The 18,460-nt window shown below is 42.0% G+C and overlaps 1 protein-coding gene across 2 annotated transcripts in view; it reads right to left on the bottom strand.

Annotated features, from left to right (window-relative positions):
* The window catches only part of dlc (deltaC), a 282,002-nt gene that overhangs the window by 230,748 nt on the left and 32,794 nt on the right, over positions 1 to 18,460 (bottom strand). For both annotated transcript variants that reach the window (XM_088011502.1, XM_088011501.1), the window contains exon 5: positions 11,964 to 12,155. In XM_088011502.1, the coding sequence (XP_087867628.1) occupies positions 11,964 to 12,155 (192 nt within the window). The remainder of the gene's footprint in view (positions 1 to 11,963; positions 12,156 to 18,460) is intronic.

Raw genomic sequence — 18,460 nt, 5'->3', positions numbered from 1 at the left:
TACAGAGACACATAAGCATTGTGATGAAAAATGTTATCACTCACTGCCTGAATTATTGTGCGGAGGTGTTGACTGAGTTGTCACATATATGGAACAACGTTATGTCCAAAAGTCTGCAATTTAGTGATGTGACATTCAGAAACAATCGATTCTTCTCCACGGCTCTTTACTTATTAAATAGGACTGGAGTGTCGCTGAGAGCCGTTGTTCTATCAGATAGCCATACGCTGTCAGAATAGCAAACATGCAGTGAGTACCATGCCTGCGCATTAAGAAGTCCGACCGTCAGAGGAGTTGTCAGTTCACCATACGCAGCAAGTTATGACAAAAATAAGTCATTAAATTGTTTTCAATGATAACTATATAGATATACATGAGTTGTCATGGTTTCAAAGTGTATTTAAAGCAGGTCTGGCTGCAGCTGGAGTAACTACAACACACGCCCTTGTAACCGCTTAAGTCAGGATGCCATACAACTGTTAATAACAAAGTGTATGACGATCTACGTCATGATTCTATGTTGTTGATTAAATGAAATCTTATGGTAATGATGTGTCTGACAGATATAGCTGTTGTTCTATCAGATTACCATACGCTGTCAGAATAGCATACATGCAGTGAGTACCATGCCAGCGCATGCGCATTAAGTCTGACCGTCAGTGGAGTTGTCAGTATACACAACAAGTTATGACGAAAATAAGTAATTAAATTGTTTATAATATGACATAATATGATAACTAGATAGATATACATGCATTGTCGTGGTTTCAAAGTGTGTTTAAAGCAGGTCTGGCTGCAGCTGGATGCCATACAACTGTTAATAACCAAGTGTATGATGATCTACGTCATGATTCTATGTTGCTGATTAAATAAAATCATATGGTAATGACAGCGTATGCATGTCTGAGCTAAGCGTACGACTATCTAACAACGTATGCTGACCTGACAGAACACCGTGATCTGACCTGACAGAACACCCGTTCTTTGTTCTTGTAATGCTCTGTGTACACTGCATCATTATTTTATTTAATTATGTACGTTGATATTTAAATTAACAAATAACTAAAACACAAGAATGAAAGAGCAGAGCATGCACATTGCTCTTTGATTGTTTTTGTTCAAAGTGGCAGCTGTAATGTCTGCCATGGTGTCAGACTACCTGGCTTCATGTACTGGGAGAGAGAGTGAAAACAGTCACGATGAGCGCCTTCTGTTTGGTTACTTCTTGCTTGTTGCTCCTTGGTCAGTGTTTATAGTTGAGTGTTATTTACCGTCAGGGCATTGCCTCAATTGCTATGTTTAATGGTGCAGACAGTGCTGGTTTCTTACATGAGCAATATGGGTAAATGCCCAGGGCGTTATGTTTTTAGGGTTGGCACGAGACCATCACACATTGTAGCACAGAAATGGAATATTTAATATTGGTAAAATGTATTAAGTATTTAATATCTAGGTGTTTTTATGGGAATATGGATCTTTCAGATTATTTTGAAAAGCAATTTTGATCATATTTTACATTTTATTGTGTCATGTAGCTGTAGCTGGTCTTGGTCTTGTCTTGGTCTCGGGTTAGGTGGTCTTGAACACAACACTGCATTAGCGCTCTAAGAACAACCATGCTAGGGCATAAAAATAATATATCTGACCTTACATATGAATGCTTGTCTTTCTAAGTAACTGTCCAATAAAACATCTGAAAATACAATTTAAACGATGCGATCGTCACCTGTTAGAAAATGGTGCTGCAAACTCTGGCACTTAGTTTCTGCACCTCCTGTTTTTAGCTGTAGATTCACTTTTCTCCTCTTTTTTCAGTAAGTTTTTTAAAATTAACTCCCTTGTGACCAACTACCTTCAAAACACGAACATAATGTTTGTCTTTCTCTCTATTAGAACGGTTGGAACAACCGTACAGGACTCAGACTTTAGACATTTTGATGCTGGATCAGCAGAAACAAACGAACTGCATTTACTTCCTGCCCTCCATCTGCACTTGGTGAATTCGATGCTACGTCATCTAAACACAGCTATAGATGTTTTGGGTAACACTTTATTTGAAGGGGGTTGAATAAGACTGACATGACACTGTCATAAACATGTCATAAACACCTGTCATGAACATGAATAAGCTTTCATGAATATTTATGACTGTTGTCATAAAGTGTCATTCGGTAAATTATGACACTTTTAATACAAAGTTGACATTATTCAAAATGTCTTTGTTATGACAACTTGACATTAACCAGGAAATCATTACTGATATAAATTTGCTATAAAAGTATTACTGATTTCACTTTAAAAATTAGGTAACTTTATGTTATTAAAGGTAAAGTTTAAATAGTAATGATTTCCTGGGTAATGTCAAGTTGTCATGACAGTCTTATTCAACCCCCTTCAAATAAAGTGTTACCCTTTTGTTTACATATCTGCTAAAACTACCTCACGCACCGTCCCCACCTTTCTCTCAGCTTTCATAAATGCTAAGCTAGTTAGCAGGGGCAATAATGATGGTGGATAAACTATTAAGCACATTGAGCAGCACATACATAAGGGTGATTGACAGCGCTAAGACCCGCCTCCAGGCTCTGATTGGTTGTTGTTCTGTAGATGGTAATCGCAGCTGAGGGAGGAGGTGAGGAGATTCCTCTTTTCACAGATTATGTCTCATAACCTGTTACAACATGGAGACAGTTTAGCAAAAATGTAAAAAATATTTTATAAAAGTTCATGAACTGCAGGGGGTGCTATGGTGGCGCAGGGGCGGGGCACGGCCCATGTAATGAGGCCTTAGTCCTCATGCCGGTGGTCGCAGGTTCGATTCCTGGCCTGGCAACATTTCCCACATGTCCTCCCCATCTCTCATTGCCCTCTTTCAAATGGAGGCCACTAGAGCCAACAAAACCTTTAAAAAAAGTTCACGAACTGCAGCTTCAAGCCAATTTATTTCCGTAATTCCAATGTGGACAATTTTATAGTCGCTGAAACACAGCAGGTGTACGACTGCATGTTCAGTAGTTTGAACCAAACTGGATGCCATGAGAGACGACACGGGAAAACAACACCAGCTGAGCGTTCACCAGGGAGAAACGCCTGAACTACTGAGCGTCCTGGAGGTCAATGAAAAGCAACCAAGCGAAGCTGCAGAGGAAAAGTTCTGCATTATTAATGCAGATGAGGTGAAATGATGTTGCATGTGAATGTTTGTAGCATCATGTTGATTTGAGACAGAGCGTCTCACCGCAGGAAATGATCAGGCTCGCTCTTTAAAAACATGAACAATTTTAAGGAACGGAAACCAAAATCACCAAACAAACTTCGACTTTATCCACATCCAGGATTAACCATATGTGGCAACATCTAGTTTCACTACATCTACAGCAGCACAAGCCAACAAGGTGAGTAGAAATGCCAAAAATATTCACAACACCCAGCTTCAACAGTAGGTACAGAGAGGAAGATAAGTATTTGGACATCCTGCCACTCTGCAGGATCTCCCACTTAGAAATCCTGGAGGGTCTGAAGTTTTCATCTTAGCTGCTTGTCAGCTGAGAGATATAATCTGGAAATCATTTATTTGTGTTACTGCTGCAAATAGTATTTGAACACCTGTGAATATCAATATTAATATTTGGTTCAGTAGCCGTTGTTTGCAGTCAGAGGTCAAAGGTCTCCTGTAGATTTTCAGCAGGTTTGCACTGCAGCAGGGACTTTGGCCCAATCCTCCTCACAGATCTTCTCCAGATCAGGAGGATTGCTGGGCTGTCGCTGAGGAGCAGAGTTTGAGCTCCTCCAAAGATTTTCTGTGGGTTTAGGTCTGGAGACGGACATTTAATAATTTAATGTATTAAACATTCATGAAACGTTTGATTCAAGCTCCTTAAGTTGCATGTAAACAGGTGAAGAAATGAATCACATTTGAAGTAAAAATTAGATTTTTAAAATATTTCAGGTAATAAACATACACGTAATGAAAGATTATATTTTGAAATAAACATTTTATGCGATTAAAGTAAACAATTATATAATCAGACATTTTGCAGTAAACATTAAATGAAACAGACAAACCAGATGAAAAAGCCCAACTTTAAACATTTAATGTGTAATTAAACAATAAAGGTGACAAGTAAATTTTATGAAATAGATCACACTTTAATAATATTTGTTGTATTTAACATATTACAGGTAAGTAAACATGTAATGAAATAGATCCAGTCCTAGAATTTTATGTAATTGAACATTACAGGTTACAAATGTTCTTTTCATCTGAGGTAATACATTTTATGAACTTTAAAAAAATTATTTTTTAAATATAAATTTGGTTAAATAAAAAAGGATCAAAATGGAATAAAAATACGCCTCATCTACATAGCTTAGTAGAATAATTTCACAAGGATTTTGAGTTAATGGTTCACATGACCTACTAAATTTTGACTACAGAAAAAGGTAAAAATATATAAAAGTGTTCAAATGTAATAATGAGTGTGCCTCATTTATAGTCTAGTAGAATAATTTCTCACCGATTTTGAGTTCATGGGCCACACGATTTGGAAGCTATTGAAGAAAACATTTAATATTTAAAATATTGAATATGACTTAAACATTTATAGAGGGTAGTGTTCCTCGTTTAATAGCATGAATGACCACTTTTTGTATCAGTTGGTCACAAGACAAAGCATTTATTTACAGGAGGTTCGGAAATCGACGGTCCCGATGTGAACCTCTGAGCGCTTCAGCAGGCATCGGTAGAGAACAGCTGGCCGAAATCAGCGTTCATAAATCGGATCAACCTTGAGCTGAACGTCCCTTACTCCGGAGGGAGAATATCCAGTATCCAACTTGAAAACAACTTCGCTGCGGTCAGTAACACGATGAAAACACCGGAATAAAGTTTGTTTTGGTCTGTGGGCTGCAAACATGGCGCCGAGCGACGGTCACATACAGTGTCGCTGGTTCCAAAGCTCAATAGGAAACGTGTCAATCTTCTCTCTAAAGCCTCATCATGGACGGTTCTCTGGTCTCAGGTTGACGGTCTGGGTGTCATTCCCTCCTTTCTCTCTCACATCAATTATAATATCCAGTCTGCTCATTTCCACCTCCGTAATATTCCGTCCGTCCCTCTCTCTGCCTCCATCCTGGTCCAGGTTCTGGTCATTTCTCTCATTGATTCCTGTAATTCCCTCCTGGTTAGATAAATATAAACTTCTATAAGCTTCAACTGGTTCCAGTCTCTGCTGCTCGCATCGTCACCAAAACAGCCTCATTTCACCACATCACTCCATTTTGCAACAACTTCTCTTAATGTTGTAAAGGGTCTTTGGGTGTTTTGAAAGAAGCTGGCAAATAACATGTATTATTATTATTAAAAGGTCAGAGGTCACATGTGGGGTTCCCCAAGGCTCCATCCTAGGACCCCTCTGGTTCAACAGCCCACTGGCTCAGGTCAGCGGTGCTGGATTCATTTTTCAGGTGGGAGGCCAGGGGTGTTTCATCATCTCTGTTTCACACTTTGAATGTCAGGCGCACTTGTTCAGTTGACATGATGGCACCTGTCAATCAACTCATTGGGTTTGTAGCAATTTGCCCCAAAGTAAGTGGGCCGGACCAAATGTGGAGGCGGGCCGTAGTTTGGGGACCACTGATTTAGAGGAAGGAATAAAGTTTATTCCATTTTCAAAACTGGTGTCTGGAAAAATGCAGGATAAATGCCTGCAGCCAACCCAAGAACAGCTGAATACAGAGATCCACTGTATTAACACACCATGTTCGTATGAAGGTTTTGTCATAATTACATCAGATTCTTAATGGTTAAATATAGAGACGTGCCGATCAGGTTTTTTCCTGCCGATTCCGATCACTAGGGCCGATCACCAATCACATAATTATTATTATTTTTATCATAAACACTACCGGTTACATTATGTAGAAAAGGAACCATGAATTCACCTTAATTTAGACAAAAACTTGTTTTTAACAACTTTTTCCAAGAAGAAAACTAAACCAAACAGGCATTGTGCAAATTGTACTGGTATCAGTGATACTATCTTTAACAGACTGAAAACACATGGAGGCTCTGAAGAGGCTAAATAATGCAAAGAGCCCAAATAAAACCTCTCAACATTGCCAAGAAGTTCAAGTATAAAACCTGACATTCAAAGGCAAAAACAGGATCCATTACAATAAACAATCCAGAGTTACTGAATGAAAACTTCCTGTTAGCATGGCGGCTAGCTGATTACTGCTAGCTCTGATTGGCTGTTTCTGACTCAGCGGAGTAATTATGCAGATCAGGGAGGAGATGGATTATTTTCTCAGAGATTATCTGTCTCATGTTAGGACAGCGAAAGTTTTAATACGTAGGTAAAATGTATTTTTTTAAGTTAGATGCTGCAGCTTTAAGCAGGTTCGGTGTGAGAGTCACTACCAGGTGGAGCAGAAGCGAAGCTCCGTCTGTCAGATATTAACTACCTGTAGCAGAACCAGCGTCTGACATCGCAGCTCGAAGACTTAAATCATTTTCCAGGTTATTTGTTTAGCTTTCTGACCGTCATGCTAATCCGGTGATGTTTGTAGCTGTGCGCTGCTTTACCTGCTGTCTGATCCTCCATATGTCTGATTTACTGCAGTGAGCCTGGATGTAGCCAAACTCCATCAAGTATCTCATTGTTTTTATTCCATATTAGATTCGTCGTGTTGATGCATTTTGACCTGCTTCAATTTTCCAACTCAACACGCAAACTTCCCTCAGTGGTTATAGATCCACATCGCTTCGGATTTGTTGCTGCGTTTGCGCAGAGTGAAGGAAAGAGGAGACCAGCTGCAGAGGCAGGCTGGAAATGAGAAGCAGGTGATGATCGGTTTGTGTGATCGGTGGCTGGTCGATCGGCACACCTCTAGTTAAATATCAATGCGTGAAGCTTGATCCACAGCCATAGATACGTACTGTGTCTACAAATGGGTACAGTTTGTGTACAGTGGCGGTGCGTCTCTAAACCAGATGCCCATGATGCTCAAAGCGCGTTTGGTGTGAACGCACCATTAGCGGGTTAAACGGTTGTCCAAGCGGGTGACCTGTCAGGTCTGCAGTTCTCCAAACCACAAAAAAACAAACAAACAAACAAAAGCTCATAAACCGGCGACCTGCCAGAACCACACACCCGGTAAAAAGCTCAGGCGGGATCCAAACGACCGCTCAGATCTATGGAAGGATCCGCTGAGTCATTTTTAGCTTACAGAAAAAGCGTCAAGCCGCCAAATAAACAAAAGTAAATTGACCAATAACATTTAGGCTTCTGCTGCCCATCCCCACAAACTCACACAGAAGTGCGCTACAAGATGTTTGATACAAAAGATCTTTTTTTCTCCTCAATATTAATAGCCAAGAGAGATGGATAATAAAGTAATCCAAAAATTATTGTTTCCTTTTTTTACTACAGCCGAACAACTGCAGGCGGCCCTGTGCTCAGCTAAATACGCACAATATGATTATGCCGAGGACAGATAGATATGACAAAATCACGACTGGTCAAATATTTGGAACATTTAAAAAAAACAATTATAAAATAGATGTCAAATATCCTCCAGCAATGCCAATTCAGAGCAGCAGGACAGTCTAACACAGTCTAACACGACATATTGGAACACAATACGTCGATCTCAGCAGGTGACAATCTGAACGCCGCCAGGAGGCTGAGAGCAGCACTTCCTCTTCTGACGGGCTTATCAAAAATATTCACTGAGATCCTAAACGCTTCATTAAAAAAGAATAATTATAAAAAAATCAATGAAACGTTAAAATTAATGATCTCAGTAATTATTGTTTCAACAAGGTGTTGCGCAATTCGGTGCATTTCGGTTCCATTAAAAAAAAAAGAAAAAAAAAAGGCGACTCAAAGACCGACTGAGAGCAGAGCAGGAGTTTAAATGAGCTGCTCAACCAGCGCTGTGTCCATGAGAGGCTTATTAATAATCCAGGAATAAATGTCAAGTCTGGAAACCTGATATCGTAACGGACTGAATGTTTTTACCGTCTCTGCTCGGCTCGCGGGCCGCAGGCGGTTGCCACGGCAACGGGTGGCTTAAACGACAAAGAGACAGGAAGTAAAGAGGTAGGAGCGGTTTAGAGTTGATCACCTGTTCGGGTTGTTTTACCTGTTTACCGTTGCTGTGGCTCATCACACCTGCTGCAGTTTCTGAACATTCAACAAACGACCAACTTGGACTAATGACCTCGTTCTTTGTGAGCATACGTCACAACATCAAATAGGACAAATATATTTAATTAAGCTTTAACTAATTCTACAGCGATAATTATGTGAAATTAAATTATATCCCGACTTCTGAAGATTTACCTTTTCTGGGCTCTCTGGTTCCTCCTATCTGTCTGTAGTTTCTCATACTGAGGTCATCAAACCAAAGTTCAGATCCACCATGACTGACTGACCTGCTGGTTTGAAACCAGCTTCTGACTGAGAAACCAGTAACCTGCTCCCAGTGTCAGAATCTCACTGAGGAAGAAACTGCATCAGGTTTTGTGTCACTTTATTATTTCTGCTACAACTGATGCATATTTGCATATAAAATAAGTCAATAGAGTTTAATTTGCAATTTTTATGTCTTCATGTCATGAGGTAGATCTCAGGCGGCTGGTGAGAGAAAAAGTAGATCTTGCTCTCAAGAAGTTTGGGCAGGTCTGGTCTAATGGTTCCAGCATCACGATGCGGCGCAGCAGCGACCTGGATGCTGTGGGTCTGAAGCCAAAAGGCGCAGATTGTATTTGCTGCTTGTCCCATAAATTGTGCGGGAAAGAGATGATCTGAGTGGGACAGATAACCAGCCAGACTGCTGACAATATTTTTTAATTGAAAACAAAATGAAAAACTCCACGATTAATATTTAATGTGCTTGTTATTTAACACAAAAATGAATTTCAACAGAAACCTGAAAACCATCAGTGGCCATCGGTACTGATGGCTGATTGGCTTTTGGAGGAAAAAAAAAAAATTAACATAATTATTTTTTCAACTTGAGCAAAAATGATCTGCACTGGCAAAGTGTGGGTGAGCATTTGGTCCGGACCGATGACGGGCATGTGGGCCCGATGTCTTTTTTTTATTATTCTTTTTCATCCCAACGCCGTTAGAAAGAAAACGTCGTCACGGTTCTATAAATACAGCATTTGGGCCAGATGTTGTTAGGTTCCGTGTTTCTGTGTGTTTATTTTTGAGTTTCCCTGTGAGTCTCTGTCCTGTCCTCCCCGTTGATTGCTCCCCAGGTGTGTCTCATTCCCTTAATTACCCCGTGTGTATTTAAACCCACCTGTTGTCTGTGTTCTTCGTCGGGTCCTTGTCGTTTGTCTCACGTCTAGTGTTCGCCTCCAGTAGAACTGTTAAGTCCTGGATAGCGTTAGCTCTCGTTTAAGTCCTGTTTACCAGTTGCTACCGGTATTTGGCTGTGTGCCTGTCTCTCTGCCGTGCTGCCTGTGTTGGACTGTTTGAGCATCTTCATCATTAAAATCTTCATCATCATCACTATAACCTGGGTCTCAGCGTCTCTCCTCACCACCAACAACCCCACCTCATGACAGATGTGGCACAAATACAGAAATCTCATTTAATTTTTAGGCAGGATTGGTTCAGACCTGGACCGGATCAGAGCCTGAGCCTGTTTTCAGGTGTCAGACCGGTTCCTGGTCCCAACCCGACCCAAAGCTGCCATGTGGTAAACCTTTAGGTGACCGTTATGATCTGGAGCCTTTGGGTCCAGACCTCAGTGCTGCAGGTTCTATCTGTGCCTCTGTCTGCATAGAAACACAGACAGGTGTCAGACTGTCAGAGTTGTGTGCAGCCTGTGGAAACGACTGGAGGACCAGCAGACGGGCAGGGCCGTAAAGTGGGGGGGCCTGGGGGCCAATGTCCCCCGAGGCCCCCTATTCTGGCACCTACGGCTCAGGTTACAACAGGAAATAAGATCAGTTACCATGACGACACAAATGATAACAGCTCTGCATTATGATGTCACCAGGTGACCTTTGACCCATCCAATCACTGAACAGATGCTGAGAACAGAGATATGTGTGGAAACTGAAGTTATTAAAAAGGAACGATCTAGTTATAGATCTAGATTTATAGATCTAATATATATATATAATGCATATTAGATCTAGAGTGTAGCTCTAATGTTGTAGATCTAGAGTCAACACACAGCTTCAGTTATTGGAGTATGGGGTAATTTTCCTGCCATATTTCCAGAGCACACAGTTTCAGTCTGAAAGCAGGACTTCATGTCTTTCTTCTCAAACTTGTAATGTTTGTTACTCCAAAACTTCTGCTCTCTTTCAAATATTCACTCTGCTTCCTCAAAACTTGTGGCCCAGACCATGGCTCTCCCTCCACCATGCTTGGCTGGAGGCATCACACACGTAACTTTGTCCTCCTCACCTGACAGCTGCCACACATGCTGGAGACCATCTGAACCAAACTAACGGATCTTGGTCCCATCAGACCTCAGGACCTGGTTCCAGTATCCATGTCCTTTGTTGACATGTTGACTGTGTGCAGACTTCAGAACAGGCTTCCTTCTGGGGTGACAGCCATGCAGACCAAGTTGATGTAGTGTGTGGCGTTTGGTCTGAGCACCGACAGGCTGACCTCCGACCTCTGAGATCCCTGCAGCAACGCTGACAGAGCCCCTCCACCCGTCTTTGAAAGACAGCATCTGGACGTGGCGCTGAGCAGGTACATGAGGTCTGTTCTGAGGACCTGCTCTTTAGAAAGCTGGATGATCTTGGCCACTGGGCTGCAGCTCAGTTCAGGGTGTCAGCAATCGTCCTGCAGCCTTGGCCGTCTTCATGCGGCGCAGCAATTCGTGTTTTAGGATCGTCAGAGAGATCTTTGCCATGTTGGACCTTCAGTGACCAGTAGGACAGAGTGAGAGAGCTGCACTACAAAACTGAACACACCTGCTCCCTATGCACACCTGAGGCCTACTGACACTAACTGGTCACATGACATTTTGGAGGGAAAATGACGAGCAGCGCTCAGTTTGGACCTTTGGGGGTGTCGTCTCTTTTGTTGCCGGTGGTTTAGACTTTAATGGATGTATATAGAGTTATTTACATTGTTATAAAAGCTGCACACAGATAACTGCCAGTTTGTCAGTGTTGTCCCAAAAGATTTACTTAAATATCTGCAGAAATGTCAGGGGTGTACTCACTACCCACACACACATGTATACATACACAGTGTGCAGCTGATCCAGAACGCTGCTGCTGGATTTCTGACTAAAACCAGGAAGGCAGAGACACCAACCCGGTTCTACAGTCCTTCACTAAGTTCCTCTAAACCCAGACTAAAACCAGCTGGCTTGAGTTGCTATGGGAACATCAACGTGCTGAAATGTGCTATGTAAAGATTGATTGATTGATTGATTGATTGATTCTGTTGAACCAAAATTCAAAGACTCTGTTGGGTTTTTACTGGTTGGTCTCAGTAAGTCTTTATCACTCTGGTCAGGTTCAGTCATGCTGACATTCACTAAGGGACCTAAAACCAAACAGGAAGTTGAGACACGGGACTTCCTGTTGGTTCTGAGCTGATGTCAGAGTTTTTCCTGGTTCTGTTTCTAATTGGGTCGATTCATAGTAAACAAGCTCTGGACCAGGTTAAGCCCCGCCTCCTCCCTCTGGACCAGCAGGCGGTTCTGCTGCTGGTTCTGTGTGGACCAGGTCAGACCGGAAAACCGGACCATCTGGATCAGAACTTTTCCAGGATTCTTTAGTGAATGCTACGTCTGTCAGTCCCTCCGACCCAATGGGTCGACACCGGGTCATGTGACCGGTTTGGACCTGTGGCCCTTAGAACCGGGCCTCACATCGGGTCTGCTCTGTGTGGACTCCGGAAGTCAAAGGTCAGTCTGGTGTCTTGTCTTTAGCCATTTTAGAGGAATCCGGACCGGGTCGGACCCACCTTGGTCGCAGTACAGGCCTCCCCAGCCCTCATTGCAGCTGCACTCCCAGGGCAGCTGGCAGGTGCCGTGCAGGCAGCCGGGGTGCCGCTGGCAGCTGTCGCAGCGCTGCCCCTCCCAGCCCACGTTACACCGGCAGCGTCCGGGCGCCTCGCACACGCCGCGGTGCCCACCGCAGCCGCCTGCACAGATGGCTGATGGGAGAAGAGAAGAGAGAAGGGAGATTACCAGGAGAACAGCAGAAAACAGCTTCACACACACACACACACACACACACACACACACACACACACACCTACGAGTGCTGAACTGGACTAGACCTGGGATTTTTACGGTTTGTGGGCTGAAGAATTTATTCACTTCCTGTTGTGGCCCTGATGATGGGGCCGTTCTGGACCCGATGATGGGACCCGTGCAGCAGGAAACAGCATGGATTCCTCGGGAAGACACAGACTGTGTCTCTCTCCATGTTGTTTGTTCAGGATGATGAAGACATGAACTAACTGGATTAGCGGTTAGCTGCTAATTGACAAATGATCAGCAGATGCTAGTGGTTAGCTGCTAATTGACAAATGATCAGCAGATGCTAGCGATTAGCTGCTAATTGACAAATGATCAGCAGCTGCTAGCAGATAGCTGCTAATTGACAAATGATCAGCAGATGCTAGCGGTTAGCTGCTAATTGACAAATGATCAGCAGCTGCTAGCAGTTAGCTGCTAATTGACAAATAATCAGCAGATGCTAGCGTTTAGCTGCTAATTGACAAATGATCAGCAGATGCTAGCGGTTAGCTGCTAATTGACAAATGATCAGCAGATGCTAGCGGTTAGCTGCTAATTGACAAATGATCAGCAGCTGCTAGCAGTTAGCTGCTAATTGACAAATAATCAGCAGATGCTAGCGTTTAGCTGCTAATTGACAAATTATCAGCAGATGCTAGCGGTTAGCTGCTAATTGACAAATGATCAGCAGCTGCTAGCGGTTAGCTGCTAATTGACAAAAGATCAGCAGCTGCTAGCAGTTAGCTGCTAATTGACAAATGATCAGCAGATGCTAGCGGTTAGCTGCTAATTGACAAATGATCAGCAGATGCTAGCGGTTAGCTGCTAATTGACAAATGATCAGCAGATGCTAGCGGTTAGCTGCTAATTGACAAATTATCAGCAGATGCTAGCGGTTAGCTGCTAATTGACAAATGATCAGCAGCTGCTAGCGGTTAGCTGCTAATTGACAAATGATCAGCAGCTGCTAGCGGTTAGCTGCTAATTGACAAATGATCAGCAGATGCTAGTGGTTAGCTGATAATTGACAAATGATCAGCAGCTGCTAGCGGTTAGCTGCTAATTGAGAAATGATCAGCAGATGCTAGCGGTTAGCTGCTAATTGACAAATGATCAGCAGATGCTAGCGGTTATTGTGCATGAATAGTGGGATTTTTGACAGCTACTGACATTGAGGGCTATTGGCGAGAGGTTTATGTCAGTGGAAAATTGTTGGGCACTGCCAAGAATGGTCAGAAACGCTGTGTGTCCCTGTTCCCCTATCACCCCCCTCCCCTTGGGCCTAGCAGAGGTTTTTGTATTTAAATGAAGTTGCTGAGAGCCATGCAAATGCAAATCAACTGTTGAGCACCGGCCTTTTGACTCTCATTCCTGTTGTAGCTAAACCATTTTACCTTCTGTTCACCTGTTTGCTAGTTCCAGGACCTGGCCAAACCCCTCAGTGTTGTTAATTGAGAAATAATGAGATTTAAGTAGAAAACAGGCATTAATGCTGAAAATGTTCTAATGTTACAAAGTCACACAAATGGAACAAATTTAGTGTGACATTCACCATCCAGCACTGAACACACTTAGCTCAACTTAGGGATGTAACCTTAACACTTGAGTGTTGATATCAAAGTACAATTTTCAGGGTAAATCTGATGATATATTGTCAACATTGCATGTCTGTCAAGCTCATCCAAGATTGTGTGGTGGAATGCAGACCGAAGTGTTTCTGCCGACGTGAAAACACTGAGCTTCACATAAAGCATCGGTTGTGTCATCATGACAAAGTTCCATTATAGTCATTGGTCATTAAAGTATCACAGGCAGATGTTCATGGCATACTAAGTTGTTGTTGACTCTTCTGAAACTGTCTCCTAATCTGGATTTTGTGATTAAACATTCTCAGTATTTAATCACAAGCACTGGAATACTGGCTCAAAAAAGCCTGTATTCCAACATGTACTCCTTCAAATGGAGATGTAAATACATGTTGGTGTTGCAGTGCAATGGGCCAAACAGTTTATCACATTTTGAGACGTCTGTAGGTATTGTTGAGTTATAGAAGTATGCCATGAAGAAGTATGTTTGGAGACAGAATATTAAAACAATAATCTATCTTATCCATTAAAATATATTTTACATGTGTGTTAGGAGCACTGAAAAACTTAGTTTGGTTGAATTGATGATATAAAAGCAGAATATGCATGAATTCATACAGTAGACTATAGTGAAACCTGATCTTACTTTGACATTCCTCCCATCTGAAGATTTATCTTGTGATGGGAGGAATTGCACAACTTAATCAAAAATAATAATAAAAAAAATTTTCCAGAGTGGTTCATTGTACATAAAGTATTTTTGTGAATAATATTCAAACTAATGTTAATGTTCACTGATTGCTTGAAAGACCCAGAGTCGTGCTATGTTGGACCCAGAGTCGTGCTATGTTGGACCCAGAGTCGTGCTATGTTGGACCCAGAGTCGTGCTATGTTGGACCCAGAGTCGTGCTATGTTGGACCCAGAGTCGTGCTATGTTGGAGTGGTAGTGACACCGTTCCACATCACAATACAGGACTTAAACTACAGATGATTTATCAGTATTCAGTTGCTTAACTCTCGAGTTTAAATTGAAGAACAAAATGGTTGAAAGTATGTGATACCTTCTGATGGAGTATAAACATTTGTATTCTTTATTTTTAAGTTTTGTTAGTTAAGCACTAAATATAACTCACAGATGATGAATCATTATATTCTGTATAAACTAAAAAGGACACAGCTCAAAGTAGAATTGAGTAAATAAACATCTAAAATATACTGTACGTAAATTTTGAAAAAATAACTTTTAGAATGGTTTTTTTCTGTCAACTTTCATTTAACACTCCAGTCCAGTTGGTGGCAGTAATGCGCTTTCATAGTCGGTCAAGCAGCCGCCATTAAACTCCAGAGGAAGATTTGCACCGGTGCTAACGAGTGCTAATGCTAAACCCAACATGAACGAAAATGCCCGTGCGTTGTGTGAAATGGTGGAAAAAGTCCTATTTCACGGAGTTACTTTTTCAGTATCGTTTTGATATTAAGCAACGTCCCGGCGGAAAACAACAGATGACACCGCGGCGGTCCAACAGGCCGAACTCACGGTAAGAAAGCTTTAATGAATAGCGAGGCGAGTTGCTTTGTTTGTTTCTTACAGAAAGCGGTCTGTCGTTTTCATAATGTCAAAACAAGTGTAGGGAGAGATTTCGTATTGTATTTTTTATTACATGTGATGTTCTGAACTCTTAAAAATACTCGCACCTCCTTTTATTTTTTCACGGTGCCGAGGCGCTCTGACGGAGTCCACGAAGAGAAATTCACTAAGTTATGATTTCACATTTAGTCAATCGTGAACACTCGCATATTTGTAAGGAAAACTGATCTTCCGGTTATTTTATTTATTTTGTTATAACGCAGTGCAGCAAGGCAGAGTGTGGAAAGCAGTAGAATCGACAACATGGCGGACGGAGGACGGATATGAGGACGGAGCCATGAAGCCGGTATGTATTATTACAGTCACTGCGTTGATTCCCGACTGTATAATGGTTGGTTAAGAATAATTTTAACTTATTTACTTATGTATTTTTGACAAAGAGATATATTTGCTACAATGTCTTTTTAATTTTACATTTATTTCCACAGACTCCACAGAATGGGAGTCACATTTGTGTCAATCAGACTCTTCAGGAACGTCCTGATGTCCGTGACGAGGACAGAGATGCAACTGTGTGTGAGTATCTACTATTTCAGAATGTTGATATTTTATGCTTCAATATTGTTTATGTACATAATGTAATTATGTATTGACAATGCACAAAAATGTTTTCCAGCTGCATCCAGGACCGACTGCCAGTCATCTGGATGTAGCTAAAGAAAGAAGCAGGTAAGACCTAGAGATGTCACAAATCCTTGAATGATTAAAGCACTGTGATTTATTAAAATCCATCAAAGCAAATTATCTGCCTCAGAGTTTGTTGAATTATGTTTTACTATTTATTACCAACTGGTTTTAATTAATTTTTCTTCCAATTGTTTCCAAGTGTTTTCTCTTTTTCATTAAAGTTTTTATTTTTTGTAAGAATGTATTAATATAATGTTTTTTTATGTCTTATGTGTGCATACTAAGCTGGAAGTTGCCAAACAATTTCACTGTAGTTTCATAATAAAGATGCCTGTAGCTCATAATGATTGTCTGTTCTGTATTAACAGCTGATGGAGGAAGGCAGAGAGTACTGGCAGCAGAGGAGGTGGCATTCTGGGGGCCAGACTTCCGGCTTTTCAAGCAAAGCGAGCATTGGACCAAACGGCCCGCCTCAACTAAACTGTAGATAATAGACAAAGATGTCTGCCAATCAGAACTCTAGCTCCCATGTTCTTGACCAATGACTGTAAAACGGTTTGTAGAGAAGAAGCGCATGCATTCGGTCCGGCAGTTAAATCAATGCGATATGGAAGAAGGTGGAGTTTGTCTCATCCAGTAAAGAAACACGATTACTTGAGAAAGAAATTAAAAACGGGTGGCACTGGGCAAAGGAAAGGGGACAAGACGGGAAGCTGCTGAGCAGTTGGTGTCACAAACTCTCAGCGCCTGGAGCTTGTTTTTGTGTCATGTGCCATAAAAAGCTGCTGTATGCTACGAGCGGCAAGAAGGCTCTCCTGCGACATGATTTAGACCAGTGGTCCCCAAACCCCGGTCAGTGGACCGCACAAGAAATATTTCCGTTTTATGTATTATTTGAGTCTGGAGGATCTTTTATTTTGAAAATCCTTTAACCGGATTCTCTCGGTTACTTGCGCGCCAACACTGAGCCCACAAGCAGCAAAATGAGTAAGAAACAGATCAGGTGTCTTTGGAAAGTTTCTTTGCGAAGGGGAAAAGGCCCAGAGAAGAGACAGGAGGATGGATTTATCACGGACCGGTAGGTGAGTCCCACATTACAAGCTGCTCTGTGTAACATGCGGCGACCGGCTGCTAATGAGGCAATGAAGCTTCAAACTGCTTCACCTCGTAGAGACCCAGCAGGCTGTGGATATAAGCAACACTTCGGGTGTCGTTGTCTCCTTCACTCCCAGATGGACCGTCTGGTTGCAGAGAAACAAGCTCAGGGCTCCGTTAGTCTTTATCATGAGTTAAAATTTTCACAAAAGTAAAATGTTCATGAAAGTAAAATGCTCGTTTTTTGTGGCGCATCTGTATCTTATTTTGAAGGGATATGTAAACGTTACCATAGCGACCAGAGTCAGAGCGTTTGGTCGAGAGGAGATGAGTAGAGCTTGTGAGCCTTAAGTCTGGTTTAGACGGAAAGATTTAAGGATGTCGGCCGATTCTCCAAACCTCTGTGACCACAGAGCTGATAAAAGTCCAACAGGTTCGATCGGTTCGTGTTCAGCCTCAAGGCAGGAGCAACACGAACCGATTCCAGTCACGAACATCCCGATTCCAGAGGATAATCCAGTAAAACCCCAACATAGCAAACGGGAATTTAGAATAACCAAACATGGATGATGATGTAGAAGCAATATCAGGATGTGGAGACATTTTAAGAGATAAAAGAAACAAAAAGAAAAGGCGGTGGATAAAAGACGACGGGAGCAGCCGCTCCATCTGCTGCACTATGATTTGGAGGCAACTATGTTTTTTCATAGTTAACATTTTAACTGAATAAACATAATAAACATATAATAATGACCTTTACATGTAATAATAAACATTTCCACATATCATCTCTGATATCCACCGGACTCTCGATATGTCAGCTGTTTGGGATTCCCCTCTGTTCTTACGTCACCGCGCTTTCTGATTGGCTACCTGTCACATTCAGCAGGTTGTATTCTCGTTCCCAGTCAGGGAAAACCCCACAGGCTGCGATAAAAAGGCCAAGACAACCCAAATGGGGCATATTCAGGATTTAACGGGAACACCAACATGCAGCAGCTTTGTCTGACGGTTCACCCCCCGGGCCACAACAAAATTTTCCAAGTCTTGACCGGTCCGTGGTAATAAAAAGGTTGGGGACCTCTGGTTTAGACTAGCGGTTCTCAACGTGGGCGGTACCGCCCCCCGGGGGGCGTTCAGAGGACGGCAGGGGGCGCTGGAATTACTTTGGGGGCGTTTGGTCGAAGGCAAACTTTACACCTTAAATGCACAACAATGCCAGTTTAGACTTTGAACAACTTGCTAAAACTGTATTGTGT

The sequence above is a fragment of the Poecilia mexicana genome, unplaced genomic scaffold (genome assembly GCF_051168715.1).
Source record: "Poecilia mexicana isolate PSO_F unplaced genomic scaffold, ASM5116871v1 scaffold_13, whole genome shotgun sequence".
In the NCBI taxonomy this organism is placed as follows: Eukaryota; Metazoa; Chordata; class Actinopteri; order Cyprinodontiformes; family Poeciliidae; genus Poecilia; species Poecilia mexicana.
The sequence above is the reverse complement of the archived record's forward strand: the minus strand, read 5'-3'. Positions and strand labels throughout refer to the sequence as shown.